The sequence below is a fragment of the Aristolochia californica genome, unplaced genomic scaffold (assembly GCF_029961685.1).
Source record: "Aristolochia californica isolate CCGP_79_NKW_82.1479 unplaced genomic scaffold, dmAriCali1.0.hap1 SCAF_4, whole genome shotgun sequence".
In the NCBI taxonomy this organism is placed as follows: domain Eukaryota; kingdom Viridiplantae; phylum Streptophyta; class Magnoliopsida; order Piperales; family Aristolochiaceae; genus Aristolochia; species Aristolochia californica.
This window is the reverse complement of record NW_027182103.1, coordinates 6,714,532-6,726,447: the sequence shown is the minus strand read 5'-3', so window position 1 is coordinate 6,726,447 and position 11,916 is coordinate 6,714,532. Positions and strand designations below refer to the sequence as shown.

General features: G+C 40.1%; 1 protein-coding gene across 1 annotated transcript in view; it reads right to left on the bottom strand.

Annotated features, from left to right (window-relative positions):
* Positions 1 to 3,562: 3,562 nt before the first annotated feature.
* The window catches only part of LOC137961985 (splicing factor U2af large subunit B-like), a 28,880-nt gene continuing 20,526 nt past the window's right edge, over positions 3,563 to 11,916 (bottom strand). Inside the window, exons 6-11 of the mRNA XM_068808660.1 lie at positions 5,462 to 5,551; positions 5,086 to 5,193; positions 4,821 to 4,913; positions 4,637 to 4,716; positions 3,966 to 4,550; positions 3,563 to 3,744 (exon numbers count right to left, since the gene is read on the bottom strand). Of these exons, the coding sequence (XP_068664761.1) occupies positions 3,681 to 3,744; positions 3,966 to 4,550; positions 4,637 to 4,716; positions 4,821 to 4,913; positions 5,086 to 5,193; positions 5,462 to 5,551 (1,020 nt within the window). The 3' untranslated portion in view covers positions 3,563 to 3,680. The remainder of the gene's footprint in view (positions 3,745 to 3,965; positions 4,551 to 4,636; positions 4,717 to 4,820; positions 4,914 to 5,085; positions 5,194 to 5,461; positions 5,552 to 11,916) is intronic.

Genomic DNA, 11,916 nt, shown 5'->3' with positions numbered 1-11,916 from the left:
TCGAATTCAGGGAGGACTGGTCACGACGATGAACCGAGGGAAAACCAAGCATTTCCGTAAAAATGTTAGCCCATGCATCAAAGCCTTTGATCTATCGCCAGACTTGGAATACTTAGTGTTTGCTTGTGCAGATGAAGACTACATAAATCACATCTCAAATGCTGTTGGTATACATGTTGGTATATGAAGTTTCTCATGGCCATGGGCATGTCGAAGTTCAAGGCAAAGTCATTTCTTGATAGCCTATTATCCCCTAAAGAGACTTGCAGATGAATCAATGCAAGTGATTCCCCAATCTAAGCCTAATCAAAATCTTGGTCGCACCATTTTTTATGTGGTCAAGTTTTGTAGAATATAGGAATAGAATAATATTGTCGTGATTATCATTGATCAAGAGTACACTGTGTATAGAATTACAATAGATATAGTAGATGATTACAGCTCTACAATTTGAGTATGTCTCTAATCTAATCACTAGTTATCTTTATCTCTATCATGCCTCTACAAGATGAAACTCCGAGTGGATAGTCCATTCTTGATCTGCAAAAAGAGGAAGGTGTTCTCGGAAGTGATTTGGAGAGAACAACATGAGTGGTAACGACTAAAAAGAGCAGCAACACTAGAGGTGGCTGGGGCAAACAGAATCACATCGTCCAGTGGAAGAGCAGCGCCTGGGGTGGACGGAATCACATCGTCCGATGGAAGAGCAGTGGATGGGGTGGATGGAATCGCATAGTTCGGAGGTTCTTCATTGAGGGTTTTTTTAAAATAAAAAAAATTATTTGTCGCATGTGTGAACTGAACATGCGAGTTCGCACGCCATGCGGGATGGTGGGTCGAAGGAGTAAAATAATTTTCCCCTTTAACTTAAGTATTCGGGGGGGGTTGTGCAGCGAGGGTGGTGGCTGTGACGGTAGCAAGCGGTGGTAGCGAGGTGACAACGATGAGAGAGGGTTCGGACCAACTTCTTTGGATGGGGTATGACGAGGTGAGGGCGAGGTTGTGGGAGTCAATGGCGATGGATGGCAAGCGGTGGTAGCGGGCCAACGATGACGGGCGAGGGTTTGGAGAAGCTACTCTAGTTGGGGTATGATGAGGCGAGGGTGACGCTGTGGGAATCAACAGCGAGGGCGAGGTTGTGGGAGTCGACGACGACAGGTGGTAGAGAAGGCGATGCGCAGGGGGAAGGATTAGGTGCCGCAGTGGCGGCAGGGGCAGCCGCGACGGCGAGGGTGATCGTCGGTGACGACTCGGGAAAGTTCAAAAAACAGATGGTGATCAGCTACAGGGTTTTTTTTTTTTGTGGAGAATATCATCGGCGAGATTGTACGGTGACAGCTGAACGAAGAAGAGGAAGAGAAAAGTGACAGGTATGAACAGCGGCAATCAGCTGCTTCCAAGAAGGATTTCCAGCGACGGTGGATTGGTTCTGATTAATCGATCGGAAGCTTTAATACCATATAGAATATAGGAATGTAGAATAGTATTTCTGTGATTATCATTGATCAGGAGTACACTATTTATAGAATTACAAAAAATACAATAAATGATTACAACTCTACAATTTGAGTTTATCTCTAATTCAATCACTAGTTACCTTTATCTCTATTATTATTTTTATCTTTATCTCTATCAGGTTTGATACGTCTAGTGCCCCAGGAAGAGAGAGAGAGAGAGAGAGAGAGTTTAATCCATAAGAACTAGATCTGAGAAGAAGAAGAACAAAGAAGGAGAAGGAAGAAAGAAGATAAGAGAAGAGAGCTTATGAGAGGCACGAATTGGAGTGAAGATTAGGGTTTAGAGAAGAGATCAATGATCCTCCTCCCCCTCACTATATTACTTTATGTAGGTGAGATTGAATGTCCTAATACACGAGTATGTCAAAAAATAACTCTTAACTTATAACTAATTACAACTTATGTCACTCACTCTCTTAATTACATGATATACCACTTAAATGTCTTCAACACTCCCCCTCAAGTTGGTGAAAAAAACATCAAATATTCCCAACTTAGTGCATGTATCAGTGAGTAGCTTCATATCAATAGCTTTTGTAAAGATATCTACCAATTTATTCCTCGAAGTTATATACTGCATAGATATTAATCTAGCTTGGAGTGTTTCCAGATCGAAATGATAATCTATCTCAATATGATTGATCATTTCATGAAAGACTAGATTGATTGCAATATGGATACCTGCCTGATTATCGCAATGAAGTTGCATGGGCCTGGTTATTTGAAATCCCAACTTAGTCATGAATGATCTCAACCATAACAACTCACTCACTCATTGTGTCATAGCTCGATATTCAGCCTCTACACTCGATCTTGCCACCACATTTTATTTTTTGCTCCTCCAAGTAACTAGATTGCCTCCAATTGTTGAGATAGATTTTTTATCAGCAGGAAACCTAGCCCAATCTGCATCAGCAAAGCCTTCAATTTCGGTGTGCCCATAACATTTGTATAGCAATCCTTGTCTTCGTCTATTCTTTAACTAATCACTGAAACCGACCTAACATCAATATCACCCCCAGTTCCACCACACAACTTAACTTTAGGTTCCATGGGTGTATCAACTAGCATACATCTAAGCATCCTGGTTTCCTTCAATAGATCAAGTACATACTTCCTTTGTGATAGAATTATACCATGTTTGGACTGAAGAACTTCATTCCCTAGAAAGTACCTGAGAAGTAATTAGTCCTTGGTTTGGAACTCCTATTTTAGGTTTTGCTTAACCTACTGAATGTCACTAGGATCACTGCTTGTAATGTCATCCATACACACAACCATAAAGATGTTTCCCGTAGTGATGTTTTTGGTGAACACTGAGTGGTTACTTTCACCTATTGAAATCGAGTGTTGTAACAATAATTGTAAATTTATCAAGCCAAACCCAAAGAAACTGTTGCAACCCATAAATAGCCTTTTTCAGTCAACATATTTTCTCCCCCTCAACCACATAACCAAGTGGTTGGCTCATATAAGCTTCTTCAGATAGAGTCCCATTCATGAAAGTATTCTTGATATCGAATTTGTGGAGCTCCCATTTAAAATTGGCCGCAAGGGAAATGAGAACTTGAACAGAGTTTATTTTTGCAATGACAAAAATAGTTTCATCATAATCAATACCATAAGACTGTACATAACCTTTAATAAAGAACTGAGTCTTATATTGAGCAACAAACCCATCTAGATTATACTTGAGTGAGAATACCCATTTACACCCAGCTGCTTTATTTCCTAGTGGAAGAGGAACCAAATTCTTGGACATAGCCTTCATTTCTTCATCCATGGCATATTTCGACCTTGGATGAAACAAACTCTTTGGGACTACTTTGTTAAGTTTAATTTATCCCCTAGTGAATGTATTTACTATCAATTTATCCTTGAATCTAATGCATCATAGTAAGACAAAAATATTACTCCCAACAGTCTTATTTAGAAATACTTCAATTACAGATAACTCCGTATTTTATAGTAGGTGCACATAGCAAACTACACATTTTTTGTTGTACATAGTACATTTATTCCTATTAACAGATAGGATACTAAAACTATTAAAAATTACCTGTAGAGACATACAAATTGGATAGGTACATGCTTCCATGGACAAATGCAAACTTCCATCTAGAATACCGGAATGAAGTTACCATCATAGATTGTCATTTCTAGCTATACTTCCACAGTGAATGCATTGGAATACAAATTGGGTTTTACTCCATCACGATGTAACAACCTATAATGAAAAGGGTATTCCAAGTCACTAAGTCAGACTGATATTGTTTTGTAAAATAATCGCTTCTACCTGAATGAAAGCAGATACAATGCAGCTGATAATGAATTCCTAAAAAGAGAACAAGGCTTATATAGGCCCTCCAGTATAACTAAATACTCCTCTCAGAAACAAATGATAGCCACGTTGGGCTCAGCACGGGATCAAATTTAGTGACTATTCACCTTGCGAACCTTGCTTGATACAGATCGTATGGGGCATAGCCTGCTGACACCATCCGGTCCCCATAAAATCGTCCATGCAGAGAATGTGCAGCTGTGCATGCAGCCTCCTTCCTCATATACTCAACTAGGATGCACCCCTCTTCAAATATGCTCATGTAGCCACATTTATGCTCCGTAATGACATCTGCCTTTTCTGTCATAGTATCATTCAATTGGACCGCAAGTTTTTGCAAATCTGTGTCTGTTTGCTCTAGCTTCTGGTTAGAGTCTCCAATCCCGGCCTCAGCATCAGTGTCTTGCAGGTTACCCGCGATAGATTCATCCTGCTCGTAGTCCTGCTTTGGTTTCAATTCGCTCAAATGGAAATCCTCTTCAACACTCTGAGCTTCTTTCACACTTTGAAACGATTCTTTACCACATTCCTGATCAACACAGTTTGAGTGGTCCAAATTTGGTTCAGCCTCAGAACCATTTCCAGGTCCGGGACTCTGGGCACTCGTATCATTCACAATGTCCACTTCATGGTGAACAACCAAATCACTGCAACTGTATTTAATAAGATTAACAGATTTGACAGTCCCAAACCTGCATAATTTTCACAAGAAACGGGTATTAGCGAATTGCTTGACAGGATTGCCATAAGAATTCCAATATGACAGTCATACACCGACCTGGCACATTCTAACCGTATGTCTTCCAACATCTCTTCCAGTTCTGGTTCAGTAAGCAGGAAAAACTCCTCTCGAGTAAACTGATCCAGACCAACATCATAGACGAATTTATCAGATTCAAACTCTAAAAAGTTGGAATAAAAGACATTATTGGATGATCAACTAGCAGGGACTAGAGCCATACAACATTTTTCAGTTTTAAGACCTGCGTTGGTTTCTGAAGCAGTGGCTTCACATACTCGGGAATACCGTAGAAAGGAGGTCTTTCAGTAATTTCCTGTGACACAGACACTCCAACTTTTAGTTACAGGAAAGAAAGGATAAATTCAAAGAGAATCACAGTTTGATACTTTTATAGAAGTACAAGTGGCAAATGAAATATGAAATTGAAAGAAAAAATGATTAAAAAAAATAAGAAATAGAAAAGATCATCTAACATACAAGATTACCTGTCTGGAGGCATCAGGATTTGCCTGAGCAACAGTTAAAACAGCCCCACCCAACTTCATCCCATTCAATCCAGCACATGCCTTAGGGGTAATTGATTGATCTGCATACTGCAAGAGAATGCTCTTCAGATGGAACACACGTCTCAAGACATCTCAATTAGACAGTATAAATGAATTGATTACATAAGAGAAAATTGCAGACAAAATAGCTCTTTTTTTTTAATGCAGAATGCAAAATAGCTTTTGTGCATAAGCGGTTTTGCTGATGACCATATTAGCATTTTAAAAGACCTATTGTCTTTCCATTTCTAGATCATACTCAAAACAGCTATAGCATGAACAGTTGTCATGGACTTAAAAGGCATAGCACAAGTACCTCGAGAAAAGCAAAATGCTCATTAAGGCCCTTATTAAGTTCAAAATGACATGCCTTCAAAACCCCAAATGCACTGGCAATCTCCTTAAGCTGAAAAAACAGATACAATAAAATTTAGATCAAAATACTGGAAGTATAAAACTTACTAGTAATCCTTAGCATCGACTTTCATTACTTAATGGAGCATCACCTCAGTAAACAACTCTCTCAGTTAAAAGGAGACTGCATTTTATATTAGTAAACCAGTATCTACAGAGCATTGCTGGAAGCAAAATCTCGTAGAAGCAGAATGTCATAGGACAGGCAACTTAGACTTTGCACCTTATAGGTTGATACACATTTTCCTGCAGGGAAGCTTTCCTACCAATACTTGGAGACAGATTTTTCTCATACTGTTGAAAATGTGTAGATATAAACACAGTATTTAACTACCAAACCATTTATTGATTTACTTTGGTCCATCAAGGCTAGTAACATCAACTTTATTTCAATAATTGGTGGCATTATTTTATTAGAGTAAGTGTCTAATCAAGGCTAATACCAAGTCTCTAAATATTGAAAAAATCAACATGGAGAACGTGTCTAGATCAGATTTTGAAGAGTCTATGGCTGATATCACAAGCAAATTTTAGCAGCTAATGAAGCAAGTGTCACAAGAAACTACTATTATTGCCACTAATAGTGGGACTTGAAGATTATGAAGAAGGTGATAACTTCATGGAAGCTCCAGTCCAAGGATGTGCCTCTATTGTAAGACTACAAAATCAAGAATATGAAGAAGGTAATAATAATTTCATGGAAACTCCAGTCCAAAAACATGCCTTTCTTGTAAGACTACAGAATTAGCACCCAAGACACGAAGGTAATAATAATTTCATGGAAACTCCAGTCCAAAAACATGCCTTTCTTGTAAGACTACAGAATTAGCACCCAAGACACCTCCAAGATAATCCTCCACCAACATACAACAATGAGAGATGGAATCAAAATTGAGTTTTCTGAATTTAATTGAAGCCTTGATGCTGAAGATTACCTTGATTGGGTAACTACGGTTGAAAAAAATTTCAAGTTCAAGGAGGTCCCACCAGATAAACAACTTGCTTTGTTAGTTTTAGGGTTGAGGGGAGACAAGCCACAACATACCACCAAAACCAATTTTTGGAGCTCGAGATCACTACATGACAAGAGATGAAAAGGATAATAGGAGAAGAGTTTCTGCCCTTCATCAAGCCTAGTACAAAAAGCTTCATAATCTCACACAAGGTACAAAATTTGTTACATGAAGAGTTCTACAAATTGCTAGCAAGAAACCAATTGGGAAAAACTCAAGATCGACATATGAATGGACTGAAACCATCTATCTACAGGAAATAGAGTACGCTCACCCTTACTTTTGTTTTCAAAACCTTCACCAAAGCTCAATATGCTGAAAAAGATGGAAAGACATAATTTTGAGCACAAAAGTATCAATCTTCCTTTCAGCAATCTAATTCACCAACAATTGAAATCCACCTCATTAGAAAACAATATGAAGGGTAGTTTGGTATTACATAGTCGATACCTCCTAGATAGGGTACTATTTCCGTAGTTTCTCATCATGTGTTTTCATCACTTCAAAGCAATGCCTAGACTCACTACCTAAAACTATAGGACTGTGTCCAACATACAGCTTCAGTCAAGTCTTTTTGTTATTCAACCAAGAGGTGATTTGTGTTTGAGCTACCCTTAAAAAGTGAGAAGTCTCTTCGTTTTGCTCTAAAGTTGGGTCATTTTTCCACCTTTAAAATTGAGTGGAGTGTGTTTCGGACTATGACCATTTTGACTGTATATGGAGCTATGTCGTACGGCTTACAGTGATTTTCTTCTCCCATATTATGTTTTGTCCAAGCTGGGGGATAAACTAAGGATATTGTGTTTGTCAGAGTGGTTCCGTCCACTCTTGTAGGCGGTAGCTTTCCGCACCTAACAAATCGGTCTGTTGGGTGTATTGGCTAGCCGCTGACATGGTATCAGAGCTGGGCACGCCACGTCCCGCGTTCGAATCCCGTGAGAAGCGGTCAAAAATGGGCGGGGTGGGTATCAGAGTGGTTTCGTCCACTCTTGTAGGCGGTAGCTTTCCACACCTAACAGATCGGTCTGTTGGGTTGTATTGGCTAGCCGCTGTCATGGTATCAGAGTTGGGCAACACGTTCCACGTTCGAATCCCGGGTGAAGCGGTAGGGAATGGGAACGATGGGTGTCAGAGCTAGGCGGTTCCGGTCCACCTGGGTTAGGTACTTGGCTTTCCGCACTTAACAAACCGGTCTATTGAGGTGTATTAGCTAGGCGCTGTCATGGTATCAGAGTTGGGCACGCCACATCCCACGTTCGAATCCCGTGAGAGGCAGTAGAGAATGGGCGGGGTGGGTGTCAGAGTGGTTCCGTCCACTCTTGTAGGCAGTAACTTTCTGCACCTAACAGATCGGTCTTTTGGGTGTATTGGCTAGCCGTTGTCAGTGTTTACCTCTTTGGGCCAACCTTTTGGTGCATTGATTTGGTTGGTTCCTCTTTTTTATATATGGGTGTTTTGAAGTCCATTGAGACTTTTTTTATTAATACTCTTAAAGTGATTTTATCTCTCTAATCCCCAAGAAGAGAAATGTCGAGACCCTTGGGTGACTTTCGTCCTATCAGCCTAATTTCAAGTTCATAGATCATTGCAAGACTCCTTGCAAACAGACTCAAAATAGTTCTCCCACTTGTTATTAGCTATGGCCAAAGTGCTTTCTTAAAGGGCAAAAACATATTGGACTCGGCTATGGCGGCGCACAAGTTGTTTGATAAATCTTCTCGCTCAAAGGATCCAATCTTTATCCTTAAGCTGGATTTAGAAAAGCATTTGACCGGGTAAATTGGAGTCTACTGGATGACATTATGAGTAGGATGGGCTTTGGAGATCATTGGAGATATTGGATTAGGAGTTGTCTGTCCTCCGCCTCGTACTCTCTTATCTTAAATGGAACAGTCTGTGGATGCTTCAAGGGATCTAGAAGATTGAGACAGGGTGACCCTCTTTCTCCTCATCTTTTCAACATTGTGACGGAATTTCTTTCTACTATGCTAGTCTTGGCCAAAGAATGTGGATGGTTGCATCCAATCAGCAGCTCTTCGGCTTTCAACATTCCGGTGCTTCAATATGCGGACGAAACTTTAATTTTTGGTGCAGGAACACTGGACAACATAAAAAAAGTAAAGGTAGTATTGGGGCTCTTTGAAATCTGCCCAGGTCAGAAAGTTAATTGGAGGAAAACTTCTTTGATTGGATTCAATATCAACCCAAATTCTCTCTCAGAAATGGCAGAGGTGCTTGGGTGTGTAATCTCATCCACCCCTCGCACTTACCTTGGCCTCCCTCTGTTCACTGGTCGTATTTGCAAAGATCTTTGGATTTCAGTCATAGAGAAGATGGAATTACGTCTTGCATCATGGAAGGGTCGTCTGCTTAGCAAGGCAGGAAGGTTGACTCTTTTGAAATCATGTATCGCTGGCATTCCAAACGATTATCTCTCCTCCATGCCTTGCCCCAGCTTCTATTTGTCAGCAGCTTGAGCAACGTTTTCTGTGGAGAGGGAATAGCCCGGATTTCAAGTACCATTTGATCAACTGGGAGGAAGTTTGCCTTCCAAAAAATTTTGGAGGTCTCGGAATTCGGCTATCCAAAGACATGAATCAGGCTTTACTTCTTAAATGGATTTGGCGGTTCAACTCATCAGCTCCAAACCTTTGGAAAAATATGGTGCTACCAAAGCTCGGTATCTCCTCAAAATGGTGGACAAATGGGGGAAACAGAAGGAATTTATCTCCTATATGGCGGTCGCTTTATCTCTTGACTCCTACTTTCTCAGCTGCAGTCCGCTTTTATGTGGGAGATGGCCATCATATCAGATTTTGGGAAGATTTATGGTTGGGGGATATGCCTCTTCAGAGCACTTTTCCTAGCCTCCACGGTATTTCGAGATTGAGGAATAGTACCATTAGTGAAGTTGCTGATAATGGGGGATGGAACATTCAGCCTCATCATGGCTTATCTGATTCAGAAGGTCTTGAAGCCAGTCAACTGTTGGACACTTTGCAGTCAACCAGAATCCAAGCTAACAAATCAGTCAAGCTAGTCTGATGGCCAGATAAAAGTGGCTCCTTCTCTGTCAGCTCCACCTATCTTGTTATTCGAGGAGAGATCACTCAGGGTCCCAAGCATGCAGTGGAATTCACTTGGCGTCTTAGTGCCCCCCCAAAAATAAAATTTTTCATGTGGAGTGCTTGTCGTAATAAGATTCTTTCTACTAACAACCTCAGAATTCGTGGCAATCAAGGATTTGACCCCATTTGCCCCTTCTGCCATGCACAGGAAGAAACTGTAAGCCACCTGCTCCTTTTGTGCTCTTTCTCTTGGGGGATTTGGACGTCGATTCTTACGAAAATTGGGCTCCAACTCTGCTTCCCTGAGGATTTGTCAGCCACCTGTTGTATGCTTGCTAGAACTCCTATCCCCAGTATTGGGAAACTGATGATCTCTGCTATATCCGCATTCATCCCGTGGGGTCTTTGGCTGGAGCGAAATCAACGAAGATTCAATGTCAAACCCAGCAATCAAGATAGAGTTATTGAAACCATCTCAGGCAGTATTGCTACTTGGCTTCACTCAAGAAAGGCCTTCTCCCCGTTCTCTGGAACATCCATCATGGATAATTAGAGAAGCTTAGCCCAGCTCCACCTCTCCTCGAAGCCTCCTGTCAGATGCGAATGGACCCCGCCTCCTGCTGGAGTCCTTAAGCTGAATTTTGACGGCTCTTCTCTTGGTAACCCTGGCTTAGCTGGGTTTGGTGGCGTGATCCGGGACTCTCTTGGGAACCAAATCGTCTCTTTCTCTGGGCCCCTTGGTATTGTAGACTCCACAACGGCTGAACTCCAAAGCCTCCTCAATGGGCTTCGTGTTTTTCGTGATCATTGCTTCGGACCTGTCCTTATCGAGGGAGACTCTAAGGTTGTGATCGGTTGGTGCCAGCATGCCTCTACTCCTCCATGGTGTCACTAGGATGCTTTTTTTGAAGTTTTGGATTTTGTAAATCTCTTGGAGTGTTTCTAGTCTCTCATTCCGAGATCAGCAAATTTTGTGGCTGATGCTCTAGCCAAACAAGGAGCCTCCTTGCAATCTCTTGTTGTCAGGAGTTAGCTCTTTTTGTTTCTCTTAATAAAATTCACATTTCATAAAATAAAAAAAAATAAAAAACTCTTAAAGTGATTTTCATCGCCGTTCTTTGAGTGACAGACATTACCCCTTTTTTTGAAATCCTATGACGTTGGCTTCTACTCTTTTTTATCACTCATATTTCTTATTTTTTGAGAATTTGTATCCAATTCAGTACATATACTCATCCATGATGAAGTTTATTTTATTTTTTATTTTTTATTTTTTATTTTTTTTATTTTTTTTTTCAAGTTGGATCACGCCAATACCTCCAAGCCTAAGGGGGAGAAATAGAAGGAGAAAGAGGTATTTTATTTCATATATTGTAATAAATTTTATGTGACTAAAATATTCAAGAAAGGGGAAAAACGTAAGACGAAGAATAGGCATCTATGAAAAAATTTAGCCAATGAAGATTGAAGACCAAGAATCTTTTTCATTTCAAGTTGAAGTCAAAAACTCCAGTTTGATGGGGAGCAATAAAGAACAGGTATGAAAAAGTTTTATATGAGTATTATATCAAAAAATCTCACGAAATCAAAATTAATATGGTGGAGTCCATGAAGAGTCTCATGGGAAGAATGTCATAGAAGAGCCTCAATTTAAAGGACTTTTAGCAATATTAGTATTTTATTTATTATTCAATTGTTTAATTGTTCTATGACTTATTTTTTAGTGTTTAACTTTGGGTGTAACTGGTAGAAGAGTAGTTTAATTGTAATTTGATTAGACTTGTTTCCTCAATTATAAATAGAGACTCATTGTACTCATACAACAATATAGAGTATTTCTCTTTTTCATAAATTCAACATGTAGAACACACTGAATTCACGTCGACCCAGTGCTTTGGTAAACATACCTCCAATCTTATCACCAGACCGCACATAGGGGGTGATGACTTCATTTTTCATCACTTCTCAAGTGAAGTGACAATAAACTTTAATGTGTTTCGTTCGTTCATGAAATACAGGGTTCCTTGCAATAAATATGGCAACTTGATTGTCACAGTACATAGTCATTGGCTCCTCCTATTGTAGCTTCAACTCTCTTACCACAAATCTCACGCACATCAATTCATTGATTGCATGAGTCATGGCTCTATAAGCTTCAACACTAGAACGAGCTACAACATTTTGCTTGTTACGCTTCAAACTAATCAGATTACCTCCCAGAAAAACGCATTAGCCAATAGTAGATTTTCAATAAAGCTTGGACCCAACATAGTCAA